General features: G+C 39.3%; 1 protein-coding gene across 1 annotated transcript; it reads left to right on the top strand.

Moving 5' to 3' along the window:
* Nucleotides 1-833: 833 nt before the first annotated feature.
* On the top strand, nucleotides 834-19,261 carry card14 (caspase recruitment domain family, member 14). Its single transcript, XM_062996573.1, has 21 exons — nucleotides 834-1,044; nucleotides 2,931-3,068; nucleotides 3,898-4,104; nucleotides 4,522-4,640; nucleotides 4,915-5,073; nucleotides 5,250-5,369; nucleotides 5,798-5,923; nucleotides 9,478-9,621; nucleotides 9,703-9,834; nucleotides 10,679-10,785; nucleotides 12,973-13,043; nucleotides 13,309-13,339; nucleotides 14,482-14,698; nucleotides 14,786-14,912; nucleotides 16,033-16,270; nucleotides 16,356-16,419; nucleotides 16,873-16,978; nucleotides 17,083-17,247; nucleotides 17,437-17,555; nucleotides 18,091-18,206; nucleotides 18,713-19,261. The coding sequence occupies exons 1-21, from the start codon at nucleotides 834-836 to the stop codon at nucleotides 18,918-18,920; spliced, it is 2,925 nt and encodes a 974-aa protein (XP_062852643.1). The 3' UTR covers nucleotides 18,921-19,261.
* The last annotated feature ends 297 nt before the right edge of the window (nucleotides 19,262-19,558 follow it).

Genomic DNA, 19,558 nt, shown 5'->3' with positions numbered 1-19,558 from the left:
GATTGAGTGAGTGAGTGAGTGAGTGAGAGTGAGTGAGTGAGTGAGTGAGTGAGTGAGTGAGTGAGAGAGTGATAGAGTGAGTGAGTGAGTGAGTGAGTGAGAGAGCGTGATTGACTGCATTAATCCAGGAATCCTGCTTGATTTGTGTCCACAGTTCAGGCGTGTTGTGGTGGTGGTGTGGGAAATGTTCATTTTCATTTAATTAATATCTTTATCCTGGTCAGGGACACGGTAAGTCCGGTTCCATTGGGATACAGTGAGCACAGGGTAGGAATATCCTGAACATCACAGGACTTTGACCTCTCATAATCACCCGCAGCTAAGAAAGATTGTAAATTGCATGATGGTGTAACACTGTAACATGGGTCCTGGGAAACTGGCTTCTATATTGCCTTTACACGCTGTATATGAGGAATTTGGTATGACTTTGGTCCCATGTGGGTTTCCTCTGGGTACTCCAGATTCCTCCTTTTTCCCACAGAAGTGCTAAGTGTGAGTGATTGTGAGAATGCAAATCTCTACTTTGCGCCTTGTGTGTGTGTGTGTGTGTTTGCGTGCGTGCGTGCGTAATTTCAAGGAAATGACACATGGCTTCTCGTCTTTCAGGTTTTCCCATGCGACTGATGGGCGTGCACACGGGTGAAAGAGGCGTCCTCTATCAACTCTGCAGTGTTTGGTGTATCTTTACCTGTCAGACACCTGTGCGCGTGAGTCTGCAGGCGCGCGCGTGCCAGTTTCTCGAGTGCAGGAGTACTTTGTCGTGCTACGTGTCTTCATTATTGTTGTTATTATTTTGGGGTTCTGTACCTGGGCGCGCATGTGTGTTTGAAAGCATGGGGGAAGTAATGCACGAGCCACAGGACTTTAAAGACATGGAGGAAGAGGAGCTGTGGGACATGATCAACGACAACCGGCACGCGATCTCGCTGAAGGTGCGCCCGTGCCTGCTGATCCCGTACCTGCGGCAGGCTCGCGTGCTCACCGACCTGGACGAGGATGAAATCCTCTCGTGCCTGAAGTTCACCAACCGCAGCATGAGGACCAGTGAGTGCATGAATTATGAGTGACAAATGTTTGTGACCAGCTGCAGTGTAGATGTTTGTGCAGTTATTGTGAAATAAAAATTTTTTTTTCGCATAATTAGGGTCAAGATCACGGTGAGTCTGGCGCTACCCAGAAACACTGAGCAAGAATACACACTGGATAGTGTACCAATCCATCACAGGACAACACACACACACACACTCACCCATTCGTCCAGGGGCAATTTAGACCAGCCAGTCCACCTTCTGCATGTTTCTAGGGGTTGGGAACACCCGTAAATATCAACCACCACCACCCCTGATGATGTTAGGAGAGTGCAATAAATCTCGATATAAGAAAAATCAATACCATGAAAACCAAGGTGTAGCTTTTACTGTATATTGATACATTTAATTTGTTAAGCAGCTATTTCGAGCAGGATTAAACTTAATCAGCTGCTTAGGGCCTTAGGGGCCCTTCACGGGCCACAAATATGGTTAAATATGGTAAATATGGTTGTTGTTTTTTTCTTCAAATAATAAGATTTTTTTTTCAACAATAATAATAATAATAATAATAATAATAATAATAATAATAATATGCATATTAGTGTTGCATAACAATAGGCTTTTAATAAACTCCTGATGTCATCTGATGTTTATTTTACTTTTACTGTGACGCAAGTGATTCCACAGTAATTCAAATAATTTGTTTCCTGGTTTGAATATGGAAAAAAAATCTATAACTGCATGTACATATCATGGAAGTGGTAAACAAATTAATTGTGGGCAAATATTTAATAATTACTGTATTTAATTAGGGTGGGTAGCACTGTCGCCTCACAGCAAGAAGGTCCTGGGTTCGATCCCCAGGCGGGGCGGTCCGGGTCCTTTTTGTGCCGTGTTTGCATGTTCTTGCCGTGTCTGCTTGTTTTTCCTCCGGGAGCTCCGGTTTCCTCCCACAGTCCAAAAATATGCAGTCAGGTTATTTGGAGACACTGAATTGCCCCGTAGGTAAATAGGTGTGTGTATGTGTGTCTGCCCTGCGATGGACTGGCGCCCCGTCCAGGGTGTTATTGTGTGCCTTGTGCCCATTGAAAAGCTGGGATAGGCTCCAGCATGCCCCTTGAACTTTACTATAGAAGCATCTTTACTGACTACTTCATTATGATTGTGCAGAGACTAAACTCCAAATCTTTTACATTTAAACTAGGCTAGAAACACTTGGTCTAATAAGGATGGAATCTTTTACAATCAGTCTTGCTTTGACGTTGCTTTGACAATATCTAGTAACTCCAACGGATCTGACTGCATGTCTTTGAACTTAGGAAAGAAACCCACACAGACACAGGGAGAACATGCAAACTACACAGAAAGGACCCTGGCTGCAAAATTGGTCCTTTTTGATGTGAGGTGACAGCACTACCCACTGTACCACTGTGCCACCATTATGCCAGGTTTTATGTTAGTTTAAGCTGAGAAAAATATTGTTCAAATATATCAGTCTGGCATCATTTTTAAAGCCATTTTATGCATCTGAGACTCCACCAAACCACAATGAGAGTACAATAAAGCAATAACTTTTTCACACCAATGTAACTTCTCTATATTAAAGCTTTATTAAACAGTGAAGAACAAATGAATCACAATCCTGGATTGGTCACAATGCTTTTATTAATATTGTAAGTCAGTGTTCAAGTCAATGGGTCAAACTTTTAGACCTAATTCTTTATGCCAGTTGCAATCATAATTTTAGTCACACGGCACAGCATGACTGAAATTACAAAATGTTCTTTCATGAGTTTGCTTAGTAACATTTTTCTACCAGAGAGGCTTTAAATTCCTTAATTCTGAAAAGTTACTTACTGCATCTTTAACCGCAGTTGCCTTACATGTGTCTGTGTGTAGGTCACATGCTGGATCTGCTGCGGATTCAGGGCCGTAATGGTGCCGTGGCTTTGCTGGAGGGCCTGATGATCCACTACCCGTGTCTCTACACTCAGATTACTGGCCGTCAACCCAGCACAAAGCCAAGCCACTTCAGCGGTGAGCCTTAACAGTACCTTATTACGTGCACTCATTTTCAGTGAGGCTCAGGAACTTTTTCAGAAACTTTAGGGTTTGGGAAGTATTTAGAATATGAAATACACAAATCCTGTTCTAAGTTTTACCAGCACTGAAGGATCTGGGACACAACTATGTCCTTACATGGACAAAATATTCAGAAAACTGTGACAACTTAGATTTCTGCAATAACCCAGTTAATACATTTAAAATATAATTCAAATGTAATTCAAAGAAAGGTTGGTAAAATGCAAATTAAAACAAAATGCAGGGTATTGGAAATGGTATTTCTTTTACTGTCCCATCTTTTTTGAGAAATGAGGTTGTATATTACACTTCTGTAATCTGAAATCAGTCAGTTATCTGATTTCTCATTGTGCTGATCTGTAGTACTGTTTTTGACTTTCCACTGAGGTGGATTTGCTGCTTTTTACATTTATTGACATTTAGTTAAACAGTTGTATGCAAAAGTTTGAGTCAAATGACATACTTTGCTAATTTATAAAGTAAATGTGCAGCAAATTAATTATATTGGTTGATTGCATTATCAGGGCTAGTCTGCTGCAGGTGACATGAGACCAAGGGCATTGGAAACATTTGACCCATCTGTGCAGCTAGCCTTGGTTAACCATCAGCCAAGTGATGGCAACATAGTAATATGATGTGATTTTATTATTTCGGTTGTCACAATAATGGAGTTTATCTAGTGTATTTCTTTATTAGCACAAGTGGACTGACACTTGTGTACATTCTTAAAATCTTCATGAAACATTTATGAAAATTAGCTATTTCTTATTTTCTATCCAAACAGGGTTAATTAAGTACTCAGAATTGACTGAGTATTTGGTTCAGGCGGTGACAGGGATGCAGAAGGAGTTGCAGGAAGCTCGTGAGGAGGCATCTCAGTTACGGACGCGCTGCAGCAGCATGCAGGGTGAAGTCTCGCGGCTCAGAAAGGAGGTGGAGGAGCAACCTAGACTGCGGTCCGACATACTCCGCCTGCGAACCAGTGCCACAGGTAGTCTCTCAAAATACTGTCACATTCTACAGGTGCTTTCTCAGTATATCCACAAGCACTTACAGGTTCTCTCTCAAAACCCTCTTACAAAATCCCCCTTTTTTATTACATGGTATGCTGCAGTACAATATGGTACACATCTGAACCCAGAGCTATTTGTGCCATATTCACTGAAGGTGAGGCTGTGATAGCAACAGCAGGAAAATGTTTGGTTTGACCCACTACCAAAACCATAAAGTGAACATTGGGGTAGAAGGGAGGCAAATCTACCAGGAGGGATGCATCAGCTCACAGATGCTTAGACACTCACAGACACTCTCAGATACTCTTAAAATATACACTTAAAGATACTCTTCAAATACACACTCTTAAAAAGTAGGATACTCACTCTGTGTGTGTGTGTGTGTGTGTGTGCAGAACATCAAAGAGACCTGATAAGGTTAAAAGATGAGAAGTGTGATCTGTATGTACGATATGCAGCAGCAGTGGAGGAAAAATCAGTGGTGAACATCCGCCTTAGAGATCTCAACCTACAGGTGTGTATTCGATTGCTGGATGTGTCTACTAAAGTTTAGAATTAACTTTTCGAAACCTACTGGAGCTCTGGGAAATATTATGCTCACTTCTGATTGATGAGTTTCTTATGTGGCCCATGGGATGCTAGTTACACCACTGATCTGGTCCACTCTTCATAAATGAAGAGTGGAAATATTATGCTCACTTCTGATTGATGAGTTTCTTATGTGGCCCATGGGATGCTAGTTACACCCCCCCTTCCCCTCCAATTAAAGTCATGCCCCCCTCTCTCAGGTGTACCAGCTGCAGTGTGAGCTGAAAAAAGCTCAGACTGAGACAGATTTCCAGAGGCAGCGCTCTATGAAGAACACTTCCATTGATGAGACACTGAAGCTACGTGATGAGATCAACTCACTGCGCCAACAACTGCAACAATGCGAGAAAATTGCACCAGTGAGAATCACACACACAAACACATGCAAACATACAAACACACACACACACACACAAACACACACACAGCAGAGCACAGAGCACTTCTTTATGTTGGAAAAGTTGGTGAAATATTGAAAGTGATAATTGATTTTAGATACCTATGTGTGTGTGTGTGTGTGTGTGTGTGTTATTAGGCATGTCACGACATTGTGGCACAGGATCTGAAGGAAGCGAAGGATCAGCACTCCGAACTGGCTGAACAGCTGAGGGGAATTCATGAGGAAAATGAAACGCTAACGAGAGAGAAAGACGAGGTAAGAAAAAGGATCTGGTAGGGTGGGTCACACCTCACCACAGAGGAGTCAGGTGAAGCCCTGTACCCTTGAGAATTAGGGAATGAAGCCAATATGCAGGATGATAAACCAGGGTAGACAATACTGTGTCTAAAGGGCCGCAAACTAAAAAGAATAATGTTGTTGCCAAAATATCAGAAATGAATTTAGTATTGCAATAAATGCATGAAAAACCATCAGCAGCCTGTAGGTTGTAAAGATTGTGCTGACTGCTTGAGCCACTGGCTGAGACAACACGCATTCTCAAAGAAAGAAAAGGAATAGGGAAGTCATATGTGTGTATAAATATGCGTAATTCCTCTGTATCAACCTGTTTAACCCAGCATGGTAATTATTTACAGATTAATCATATTTTTTCAGGTTTTTTTTCTTTCTTTCTGTATTTGTAGTTGTTGGAAGAGAAGGAGTGTTTGACTCTGCAGGTACAGAAGTTGACTCTGGATTGTGAGATGTACGAACAAAAAAGTACATTTTTTCAAAACCAGGTTGGAGAGCTTCAGGCTGAGAGAGACCGGGTCAGTGTCAAGTAAACTTGTTTATTAGTTTTAAACTATTTCTCCAGGAAAAGTCCTTGTTTCTGATTGGCTCACTGTTGTGTTTTAATCCCTTACACCAGTAAAGCCCAGTTTAAACATAGTTTTAAATCTATGTTCCTGATCGAACATCATCATGTTCGTTCATTCTTTCATTCTTTGTTTATCCTGGTAAGGGTTTGATTAATTGGCAAAAGGCATAAAACCCCCCGGACAGGTCCCCAGTATACCACAATAAGTCACACACATGAGCAATCAGCCATATTTTATTCCCCTGCAGTTTGCACCAGAAGTATTAAAAGTTGACGACAATCTAAAACTAAAATTGTAACTTTTTGTTGTTGTATTTTTCAATTTTTTTTAGTTTAGACAGTTTTGGTTCCCTGTTTTAATTTTTTTGCCGGTTTCACTTCTCCCACACTTGGAGAGGTCAACAGTCTTGCACATGCCCCACCTAATGTGTTGAGTCACTGGATGCTTTTATTTTTACCAAACAGTGTCGCATTTTTAGAGAGAATGCTCTAAATGCTATCTTCATTCCTTTACCACTCTGGCCGTTGCCTCAGCAGAACAGTATGTAACTGACTCCAGCCAGACCAGTGACATTGCAGTGTTTTGAACTCGGAGTCTGTAGCATATTAGAGCTGGGCTAGCATATTGGACTGCTGTGTCACCTAAACAACTCACTAAAAAACTGGTGCAATAGTAAAAGTTGGTGCACCAGAATCCTGAGGACCTGCAGTCAAATCTTGCCTATGGAATTAGGAAATACATAAACAAATATAAAATTAAAGCATACTAGTTTGCATGATGCTAAATATAAGGCTATATGCATTATTCACCTATTATTAATATTAGCCAAAAAAAACCCCCACAGGTCTTGACTAATTAACCACATCAGGGTTGGGAGGAGCATTGAGTAGATATTAGTTTTGTTCGTAAACAAGGTCACATGCTTATCAGGTAATGAGTATGTTCATTTTTTGCATTCCTGCTTTTAGATTTTAGACAGAGGTGGAAAGAGTACTAAAATATTGTACTCAAGTAAAAGTACTATTACTTTAATGATTTTTTACTTAAGTACGAGTAAAATTACTAGTCTAAAAATCTACTCAAGTAAAAAGTAACTCATTTAAAATGTACTCGTTACAGTAAACGTTACTTCGTTACTTTTTTAACAGAAGGAGGGACGTCATTTTCCAACAGAAGTTGATTGATGAATGATACAGCAGACTACACACAGCTCACCAGCCATGCAGCATATTAGCAGTTCATTTGTGGATTTAACCTCTACACACCTAACAGACTGCAAAAAATGTAACGGGTCTTACCCCGTCATAGTAACATGATCAAAAACAAACCAGCAGAATCTCCCGACACATCTATGCTGTCCGTTTTACTTAAATAAATACTCAAATAAATGAACATAAAAAAATCACAATATTTCATAACGCTTTGCTATCGTTGCAAAATGAAAGCCAACCGTAAACAGCAGAACTGCGACCCAGATCAGTCACACAGCAACAGAAAATCATAACCACTTATCTGCTTACCTGATCTATATCCATGTGTTGTTCCATTAGGGATATAATCCACTTTATATACATACCCAACTGTTTTATCCACCAAACTAATGAAAACTATTGTAGATCATTTATTCTCTCGGCTTTCCCGGTAAAAAGCTTAAATTGGTGATTCGTTCACTAAACTGTCATTTATAGAACAACTAATGAAGAAAGAGATTGAAATTCCGCCCAGAATCTGAATTCTGAAGCTCTGATTGCTTTATACATCTGAATCTCTTCACCAAATGAACCGATTCATGGAGTTGTTTATGCACAACATCATAATGAAACAGAGTGAGTCGTTTCTGACTCGTTAACTCAGTGATTCAGTTCGCAAGCCCGACTCTAAAGCACACAAATGCATAAATGCTCAGCGAGCCGGATCAAACAGGCCGGTTTATTGTCGAGTTTTTTATTGTTTTCTTTATTTATTTATTTTTTAACTCAGTAACGAATGTTATTTAAAATGTAGCGAATTACAATTCTTAATACAAAACATACTTAAGTAAAAGTAAAATTACAGGTTGTAAAATCTACTTTAAAAAGTACAAGTACACAAAAAAAACTACTCAATTACAGTAACGCGAGTAAATGTAATTCGTTACTTTCCACCTCTGATTTTAGATGACGGCTATTTTGAGCTACTGCGCTAAAACCACATGTGTATTCTTATCTCAAAACTGGTAAAGCGTTTCAAACTAAAAATGTCAATCATGCCATTAATTCTCACTTCCTCATTCTGAGTTTACTAAGGACCAATTTCATTTGTTCTAGATCTGAAGAGTATGTTTACACATGCTAAATCATCTCAGTCCAGGATGTCAGAGTGAGATTTATTACTGCTGGGCCCATCACAATAATTTTATAACCTCATCACAATTATTTTAAGATTTTGAGATGCAATTTATCATCAGATTCCACAAATCTTCATATTCATTCAAGAATTGTTTGTAAACAGATCTTCCGGCTTTTTGATCAGACAGGAGATTAAATGAAAGGTCAGCGGGAGCTTAACTTAGTTGCAGAGGTGGAAAGTAACGAATTACATTTACTGAGATACTGAATTTGGGGTTTTCATTAGTTGTCAGTTATAATCATCAACATTAAAAGAAATAAACATTTGAAATATATCAGTCTGTGTGTAATGAATGAATATAATATACAAGTTTCACTTTTTGAATGGAATTACTGAAATAAATCAACTTTTTCATGATATTCTAATTTTATGACCAGCACCAGTATAGTTTTCATTAGTTTGGTGGATAAAACAGTTGGGTATGGATTTATATAATCTGGAAACATACAAGATGGTTTTATATAAAGTGGATTATATCCCTAATGGAACAACACATGGATATAGATCAGGTAAGCAGATAAGTGGTTATGATTTTCTGTTGCTGTGTGACTGATCTGGGTCGCGGTTCTGCTGTTTACAGTTGGCTTTCATTTTGCAACGATAGCAAAGCGTTATGAAATATTGTGATTTTTTATGTTCATTTATTTTTGAGTATTTATTTAAGTAAAACGGACAGCATAAATGTGATTCTGCTGGTTTGTTTTTGATTTTGATCATGTTCCTATGACGGTGTAAGACCCGTTATATTTTTTATAGGTGCAACCCTAACCGCCTAACCCTTTTATTGAGGATAAACAGAAATAATGCTGTTTTGAATTTACAACAGCAGTTGCAGTCTGTTAGGTGTGTAGAGGTTAAATCCACACATGAACTGCTAATATGCTGCATGGCTGGTGAGCTGTGTGTAGTCTGCTCTATCATTCATCAACTTCTGTTGGAAAATGACGTCCCTCCTTCTGTTAAAAAAGTAACGAAATAACGTTTACTCTGAGTACATTTTAAATGAGTTACTTTTTACTTTTTACTTGAGTAGATTTTTATAGTATAATACCCAGGTAACAGCCAGCTAAATGTCTGTGTGTAAAAGCTTCTTCATGCTGGATGTGTGGGTGCAGGCGTACCTGGCGCGTGATGAAGCTCAGGCCCAGATTTCCTGCAGCCTGGCGGAGAAAGATGTGCTGAGAGGACAGCTGGTGGATCTGCAGCAGAAGATCTTCACTCTCAAAGCCATGAACAAGAAGGAGCCTGATGAGACCTTAGTAAGCAACATTCATTCACTTATTCACTACATTCTGTTTACTCCCTTCTTTTTGGTTATTCGTCTATCATTCATTTTACAGGACACAAGTTTGAGCTGGAACAGCTGTGGGGAGCTGAGCACCGAAAGCCCTCCAGATACCCCAAACAGTCGGCCCAAACTGCGCCGTATGAAGGCAATCAATCCTGTATCAGGCAGCTTGGAATCCAGTAGAGTATGTTTTATTAAGTCTTATCTTTTATCTGCTTCTTTTAGAAAGGATCATGGATTCTCCATCCTTTGCCACAAATTTCAGCTTCTTCTGGGTGATCCCAAGACATTACCATGTCAGCTGTGGGATATACTGGATCATGATTTTTTTTCTCCTTCATGAACGTGTTATAGTGAAGGGGCACGTGTACCTTAGTAAACCACAGAGCAACTGGTCCTACAGACCTCCATGAAATGTATAAATAAGATATAGGAGGGGCCCTTGGATTAAGGTTTTTACCCATGATGCCAAGCGGTGCTTGATGGTGGTGATGTTTTTTAGATGAACCACTCACAGTACCTGGTCAGGCTTGGGTGACGTGGCACCATCTGGTGGGGTCAACACAAATAGTTGGGGTTGGTGCAGATTGTCAACATAATGATTTTTTCTTTATCCTGGTCACGGTGAGTCAGGTTCACCCAAGGCAGGATTACCCTGAACAGTGCACCATCCATTGCAGTTATTAATTACCTATAGGATTGTATACATTTGCAAAGACACTCAGGTTGAGCAGCGATCTGTTATGCTAGCTTACCACCACTGGCACCACAGTGTAAATCTCGAAAGTGCTATGGGCAGGCTGGGTGTCTACGCAGACATGATTGACCTTGTGTTGGGTTTGGGAGGGTTGGGTTGATGGACCTAGCCCTGTGATGGATCGGCGCCCTGTGCAGAATATTCACTCATCAATAGTCATTAGGTGGCCACATACTTTTGGCATTTAGTTTATAATGGAAGTAATATATTTATCACAGTTATCGACTTATTTTTCCAAATGTTTTTTTCTGGTTTTTGTGTTTACTTGCAGCAGGAGAGCGACGATGGATTCAGAAGTACCCGATCCAGTATGGTGGAGCCTCCATGTGCTGATTCACTGTGTAGAAGAAAAATGGAGCTTGGGTTCGAGGATCACATGTAAGATTAATACAGAGAGGTGTACAAAAGTAATCACTCCCTTTCTGATTGATTCTGTCATTGCATATTTGTTACACTGGATGATTTCAGATCATTAAATATACGCTATACGGATGAAGGTAATGGGACACCCTATGGAGCTCAAACGCTGCCATAAGTATTTGAATCTGAATTGTATACATTTGAAATATTTCAATCTGAATTTTATACATTTGAAATATTTCAATCTGAATTTTATAAATTTGAAATATTTAATGGCGTAATTTATAAATTTGAATTTTAACAATGCTTTTTTTGTGATTTGAACTTGTGAGGTGGTGAAATTTGCTGTTGAAAAATTTTCATTTCAAAATTACAACTTGCAATTTTCAGATTTTAAAAATTCAGATAAAAAAAATTCAGATCTCTCAGATTCAAATCTCAGAAATACGAATTCAAGCTTGAGGTGAAACATCCGGGTTTCCCAGGAAAAGTAAACTTTCCAGAGCGATCGAACGCAGCATTTAACCAATCACAGAGCTGCCTCACCTGCGTTCATGTCTGTGGAGGAGAAATAAATCCCAATGAGGTAAGTGCATCCAAAGTGTCAACCTCAACTGACCAGATGAGTCGAACCAGGTGTGTTAGGTAAATGAGGTAAAGACTGAACTCTGAAGTGCTATATGGCACACCAGGAAAGAAGTTTCACAACATTTCTGAACTCCCCGTTTTAATATGTGCAAGCAACGGAATATCCATGCCTTCCTAAACTCAGACCAGCTCATGCCAAGCAAAACTTTTAGCTAACCACTACCAAGAAGCTAGCTAACGCTAACTAACCTTACCCCGCGCGTTATCACGCCACCAGCGTTACATAACGCAAAATATAAAACTTTTCGTAAAGCACGTTGAGTATTTACCAGAAATATAAATAATTAGCTGACTGTGTGGATCTGAAGAACTTTGGATGCACTTTCCTCATTGGGATTTATTTCTCCTCCACAGACATGAACGCAGGTGAGGCAGCGCTGTGATTGGTTAAATGCTGCGTTCGATCGCTCTGGAAAGTTTACTTTTCCTGGGAAACCCGGATGTTTCACCTCAAGCTTGAATTCGTATTTTTGAGATTTGAATCTGAGCGATCTGAATTTTTTTTATCTGAATTTTTAAAATCTGAAAATTGCTAGTTGTAATTTTGAAATGAACATTTTTCAACAGCAAATTTCACCACCTCACAAGTTCAAATCACAAAAAAAGCATTGTTAAAATTCAAATTTATAAATTACGCCATTAAATATTTCAAATTTATAAAATTCAGATTGAAATATTTCAAATTTATAAATTACGCCATTAAATATTTCAAATGTATAAAATTCAGATTCAGATACTTATGGCAGCGTTTGAGCTCCATAACACCCCTTCTAATTACAGAATTAATGTGTTTCAGCCACAACAAATACTAACAGGTGTATTAAATCAATTATAAATAGGAAATTATATGCTTCCAACATTGCAGCAATAGTTTAGGGAAGGCCCTTTTTGTTCCAGCCTGTGCTCTTGTGCTCAAGGCAAGCTCTATAAAAACATCAGTACCCAGCCATACAAACGTAGAAAATGTAAATGTTTGAGTTGGTCATCTTCTAGACCTTCATCAGTGGTCACAGGACGCTGCCCACGGGGCGCTGTTGGCTGGATATTTTTGGTTGGTGGACTATTCTCAGTCCAGCAGTGACAGTGAGGTGTTTAAAAACTTCATCAGTGCTGCTGTGTCTTATCCACTCATACCAGCACAACACATACTAACACACCACCACCATGTCAGTGTCACTGTAGTGCTGAGAATGATCTACCACCTAAATAATACCTGCTCTGTAGTGGTCCTGGGAGAGTTCTGACCATTGAAGAACAGCATGAAGGGGGGGGGGGGGGGGGGGGGGGGGGTAACGAAGCATGCAGAGAAACAGATAGACTACAGTCAGTAATTGTAGAACTACAAAGTGCTTCTATATGGTAAGTGGAGCTGATAAAATGAACAGTGAGTGTAGAAACAAGGAGGTGGTTTTAATGTTATGGCTGAGCAGTGTAAGATGTACAGTACAACAAACTTGCCAGGTGTCCACATACATTCGGACATATAGTAGATAACATTTTAAAGACCAAGGGGAAAAAAATTGCATTAAATTAAAATTGTACTGTGTTTTTCTGTAGTCAGGACCTGTGTGATGAAACATTCTGCATCTTCAATCTGGAGAGTGATTCTGAGGCTGGTTGTAAAGGTAAAAACACACACACACACACACACACACACACACACACACACACATACATGATTTGTTCTAGTTAATAAATGCAGCGAATTCCTGTTTAGTATTAACATTTTTATTTTGTTTAACTTGTTCACCTTGACTGAACTCATTAGTCAGTAGGATCTAACACAGTGTGCTCACTGCTAATCTCTCTACCATGATGTCAGTTGTTTGTAATTCTAACATTAATACATTACATTTATTCCAGACGATGACGAAGCAAAGTCTTCACCTTCTCTCTCCTGTCCAAATTCTCCAGAAATTACTGGGTAAATAGACACACACACAGCAGGAAAATTTTTCTTCACCTTGAAACACTGTTTTATTATTAATTCTCAGTTTGGGTGTCATGATGAAATTAAAATAATTCATTGTTGCTTAGCTGAGAATCTAAGCTTTCAGAAATTCAAACAAGTTGCTTCAGCACTAAAGCAGCGGTCCCCAAACTTTTTTGCACCACGGGCCAGTTTCATATAAGATATAATTTCACAGACCGGCAGGGGTGGGAGGATTTAAAATAGACTAACTATAGAATGGAAAATCAGTGGGATCTCGGAGCTTTTTTCGATGCAACGAGACGCTGCTCCCACCTAGTGGTGATTGGAGACAATAACACCAGAAAAGTTTTGGAAATGTAATTGCTGATGTAGCGATTTTTTATTGTTTATTTTTTCTGTGCAGCCTGGTAATAAACCTGGTACCGGTCTGTGGCGCCGTGGTTGGGGATCACTGCACATAAGGACACCAAGTTAAAGGAGTGGGATTATTGAGCATAGACAGAAGCTTTCAGGTAGTGCAGTGCAGATCTAATTTTGGACAGGGGGTGGTGGTATGTGACTTTAAATTATTTTATTCTATATTCTGTGGGTGAAAGTGGAAACTGATTGAGCTTAAATAATCAAAAAAAATAAATAAAATAAAACTAATTAAATTGCCTTAAGGAGTGGCGTGGTGGCACAGTGGGTAGTGCTGTCGCCATACAGCAGGAAGGGCCTGGGTTTGATTCTCTGGTCAGATGGCCAGGGTCTTTTTTGTGTGGAATTTGCATGTTTTTCCTGTGTCTGCATGGGTTTTATTCCTACGTGCTCTGGTTGCCTCCCACAAGTCCAAAGACATGCAGTCAGGCCTATATACACCATAACCATGACAAAGAATAAACCAATTAAAGTGCATCAATTTTGAAGTTTTTATGACTTTTTTTACACTCCTGATTACTGACAATTATTTTTATTTTAAGACATACCATAAGAAAATTTTTCTTCTTTGTTTTCTGTTCGATTAGAAAGAATATTTGTTTGCCTTCTCGGGTACAAAACGCTAAATCTGAGAATAGGGGAATTTATATTAGCCTATATGTTTAAAAAAATACAAAATATATTTAGTTCTTCTCTTCTCTCTGTTTGTCTCTCAGCATGTGTCGGGCGTCGGCTCCTCCGTTTCTGGTACGCTCTCGTCCTCAGGCTCTGCGGATTTCAGGTCGAGCGCTTACCATCTCTTTTCAGGGGGAGGTGCTGCTGAGCCAGCTGCAGGTCATCGGGGGCAACAAGACGGGTGTCTTTGTTCATCATGTCACTGAAGGGTCACCTGCCTACAATGCGGGCATCAGCTCTGGTGCACAGATTCTAGAGGTACCATCACTGTGATGGTGTGTGTGTTTAACATAATGAAGGCTTTAATATGAACATCATTATTAATCTAGACTGTGAACACTCTAGGTGAAGTGCCAGAGGGAGCAGCAAGCCCTTCGAATGGTTCTGGAAGATTCCACCATGGAAGAGGCGCTGTGGGCGCTTGGGCAGGTAAACGGACCCTGCAACCTCTCACTGAAACCCAAACAGGATGGTAAGCACGGAGAAACGCATTTTTAACACATGATCAACTGAGAACAAGAGCTTTGTTTAAATCCTTGGGGTCTATAAACAGGGAATTCTATAACAAAAGTAAATCAACATTAAGAGGGCAGAGTGAAAGCTAATAAATAAAAATGAATAAAAAAAATGCTTAAACTAAATTACAAAATGACTAACATCATTATAACAATATGCAACAGGGATTTGGTACTTTAAAATCTGCAAATTCACTGCACTTTGTGGTGAAACTATAAACAAAAAAAACAGCTTCAGTGCTCAGAATAAAAACAAACACACTCAAAGCGATAGTAATTTGAGTGACAAGTACACACTTGTTTTGCAACTCTTACACATTTTAGTGTATGGTTAAGTATACAAACACTAGGTGGCAGTAAAGTCTATCTTCAAATATATTAGAATGTGTGCGCTGTGTTTTCATTGGACACAGAAGACAAATGTTTGCGGTCTGAAACGATTCCTTTGGGATTGGATTATTTTGTTATTTCATTTTATTATTTTACTAGTGCTCATTATATTAATAAGGCATAAACAACAAAAAAGTAAGCTTGATCTTAAATGGTCTTTATGATTGCAGTCAACATGGAGTGACAATAAAAACTGTAAAGATGTAACTGCACCACAAGCTTACACTATCAAAATATTTAAAATGTTATAATTTAAACATAATTTTAAGAACAATTACTTGATTTATTGATTTGAAAGCCACAAGAAAACGATTAATAATAAAAAATAAATTACTTTACCCTATATGGTTCAGACATTAGGCCTGTAAACTTCAAGGCCTTAAAACAAACTTGAAGTCTATTTTTTAGGAAATCAAATCATGTCAGCTTATGGCAGCACTGAGAATTTGAACCCAAGTCTTGGCATTTGTGGGTTAGCACCACTTGTGGGCCTGATTTGGACAGTTGCATATAAAACCAGTAGCCAGTTGCAAGACATACAGGGGGCAGTTCTAGGGTGCAAACTGAAACTATTCAGTGTTCACGTCAACTTGAATATCAGTAATAAAGCAATTAGCATTAATTTTAACAGCTGATATATTTCAATCTACCCCTCTCATACTTCACCCTATCTCCTTATTTCTCCAGCCTATCAGAATCTGCTGCAGCAGTTGAAGAAAGGTGAGGTTACCTCAGGTGACTCCTTCTACGTCCGTGTGAACATGTCTTTACCTGGGAGCTCGGCCGGGGCGCTATCCGTCACCTGTAACAACATCCTGCACATCACGAACAGTCACCATGGCAACGATGGCTACTGGTGGGCCAGTCACGTCCACAGCAGCAAGTTAATGGACCTGAATAGCGGAACTGTGCCCAATTACTACAGGTACAATAGCACCGAGTTGTACTTTAAAGTCATGTGACGTGTGAGAACAGAGTTTCAGTTACATTTTGTGTTGTGTTGTTTTCAGAGCACAGCGCCAGCTAATCAGAGCAATTGAGGACATGTCCTTCCAACACCAAGCCACCAGCAGGGTAAACCACTTCCTGCTATAACTTTTTACTCAAGTTATCAGACTGTTTTCTCACCAGGTCATGAGTGGTTGTCACAAACAATATTGTGTCATTTTTATTATTATTAAAATACTTAAATGTAACGTAGGGCAGCATGGTGGAACATCAGATAGTGTTTGGTTGAGTATAGCTGCAGAGTTCTGGGGGTCTGGGTTCAATCTTTGCCTGTAGCCACTATCTGCATAGACTGACAGCTTTTCCTTTTTCTATATATGTATTCTTTAAGTGCCCTTGTTTTCTAAGACCTCACAAAAATTATGTGTAAATTAATTCCATGCACAGTGCGTCCTGGAAATATTTGCCCAAAGTTTGGATGTTTTGGGAATGGGATGGCAAACTTTTGGTCAAGTGTCCACATAGCTTTGGCCATATAGTGTATTATCACTTAAAACATGCAAACGTGTGTGTGTGTAGGTGGTACGGAAAGAAAAGACTGTGAGGATTGTCAGTACAGCTCGACAAGGGAGGAACCCGTTGTGGGTGAGCGTGGAGGAGGATAATGATAAAAACACATCGACTGGTGAGAAAAAACTCAATAAAAATAAACACACCCCTGTTTATTATTTACAGAAGAAACTGAGTTTGCATTTATTCTATTGCGTGTGTTGTGTGTTTTCCCCTTAGGTGACTGTAATACCTCCAGGAGTTTTGTGAGCCTGATGCCCTACAAACTGGTGACCCCTCATCACCCCCCTGTGTGCCGTCCGGTCCTCCTCCTTCCCACAATTCTTGGTGGCATTATTAATAAACGTCTGGCTGAGCTGCAGGGCTTTCAGCTCTGTGAACCTGGTACTGCACCATAAAGTCACCTAAATACATGAATGATAAATGTGTGAATAAAACTGAGCTGGGTTAAGCAATAATAATAATAATAATAATAGTGAGAAGAAGAAGAAGAAGAAGAAAAATTGAAATAAAATGAACACTACGACTACTACTACTAATCTGTTAATGCCTTTCCCCCCATAACTGTACCAGAGATCCTGAGTGTGTCTGAACATGCGCTTCAGATGCAGAAGGGTGAGGTTTTAGAAGAGTGTGACCCCAACACACACCGATGTTACACCATGCCCGGAGTTGAGAAGGTCATGAAACGGGTACAAAGCTCTTTATCCAACCTCATCTTAAATAAAACACATAATAGATGATCACAGTTTTACTATATTTTATATGACTGACATTGTAATTTAAGCATGTGACAAACTCACGGCTTACCCTAGGTAGGTAGGTGCTGTAAGTAGGTGATATGAGTAGATGCATAAGGAAACAAGATATTCATATTATTTAAAATATTATAATATTTGAAATATTTAGCAAACAAAAAGGATAGAAATGAAGGGTAGGTATTTGTGCACAATAAACATGGTAGTGAAATGAAGAGCTTCTGATGGCAGATGTTTTGTCAGCCAGCCGATAGCACCACTAAGATTCAAACCTCGCAGTGCTTGTGCACTAGTGTGCTTTACCACTGCGCCACCCCAGTGTCTCTGTGTCTTATATTGTGTAATGAACTGAAATCAATTAATGTGATAAATATGCAAAAAGGGGTAATCAGACAGGGGGCATTTAGTTTTTCGCTGAGCTGTAGGTGCATGTAGAAAGTTAATAACTGTTTGGTGTGTGTGTGTGTAGGGTACTCACTGTGTACTTCCTCTGGGTTTGGACTGTGTACGGCGGCTGCATCGTGCTGATATTTTTCCGATCATCATCTTTATAGCAACTACAGAACGCAGTGCACGCAGACTCAAGTACGGAACCTTCACTACACTTTTACCACAGCATTAAAGTACACATTTCACCAGAATATTTACATTGATGGCATTTAGCAGGCCCTTTAATCCAAAGTGACTCACATTTGTGATTGAGTACAATTCAAGCAATTGAGAGTTAGGGCCTTACTCAAAGGCCTAACAATGGCAACATGGCAGTGGTGGGGCTTGAACCAGCAACCTACTGATTACCACTCTAGTACCATAACTGATGAGCTACCAATGCTCAGCATTATGATCCCTTCAGTCTTACCAAAAACAAAAGTTTGTAGACACTTGATCATGACCATGTTGGACATCCTTGTTGGAAAGCCCATGAGCATTAACATGATCTCCCCAAAAACCCTCAGAGCTGTATATGTTTCACTTATCAAGTTACAAAAAAGAAACAGATGTGGGAATTATTAAAATACCAAAGCTGGCATGACATACCCTGTATCTAAATGACTGAAAACCTTCATGGTTGTTCTACATTGTTTCTGCAGACACAAACTCCGTCAGAACTTTGTGACAGAAGCTCAGTTACTGGAGTGTTCCCGGAGTGAAGAACCTCTGCTGGATAAACTGCCCTGTCTGTACCGTACTGTTCCTCCTGACAGCTGGAACGACACCACCTGCCTGCTGGAACATCTGCAATCCATCATCCACGAGGAGCAGAGGAAAATCGTTTGGGTTGAACCTGATCTCTGGTGAGGATCAGTGGGTAAAAATCTGCCTGGATTATCAACAGCGAGTCACATGAAGCAATATAATAAATATAAGAAAACGTTTATATTGTTATGTCTTAATGTTCTGTGACTCTCCCACGACTCCATAGGTTAAAAAATAAAAATAAAAATTAGTTAATGGAGAGATTGATTGAAGACCCCCAAACCAGGGTTTGATTTATTCTGCATAGTAATAATAAAATATAACATTAATATTAAAAACTATCTGTATATAATAAATGTATTCATAACTATAATTTTTTATCTGTATGCTCAATGAGTATCTGAAATATGTGTACATAAATATTGTATATAAAAATTATAAATTCTGCACTAATAAATATCATTTTGTTGGCACATTTTAATAGTGTTGTGATTAATTTATCTATACACACCACTAACCAGGATAATAATCATCATGTATTAATTACAAAAGAAATAAAACTAAAATTAAATACATTTAAAAAACATGGTAATAAAATACAGCGACGTCTGTGTGATCTTATCAGCTATAACAACAGCCACTCTTACAAGAATTTAAAGTATGTCTGTGGAAATTTGTGCCTCTTCAGTTAAAATAGCATTTGTATGGCTGGGCACTGATGTTGGTCAAAAAATCTGTTC

The sequence above is a fragment of the Trichomycterus rosablanca genome, chromosome 6 (assembly GCF_030014385.1).
Source record: "Trichomycterus rosablanca isolate fTriRos1 chromosome 6, fTriRos1.hap1, whole genome shotgun sequence".
Taxonomy (NCBI): Eukaryota; Metazoa; Chordata; class Actinopteri; order Siluriformes; family Trichomycteridae; genus Trichomycterus; species Trichomycterus rosablanca.
The sequence above is the reverse complement of the archived record's forward strand: the minus strand, read 5'-3'. Positions and strand labels throughout refer to the sequence as shown.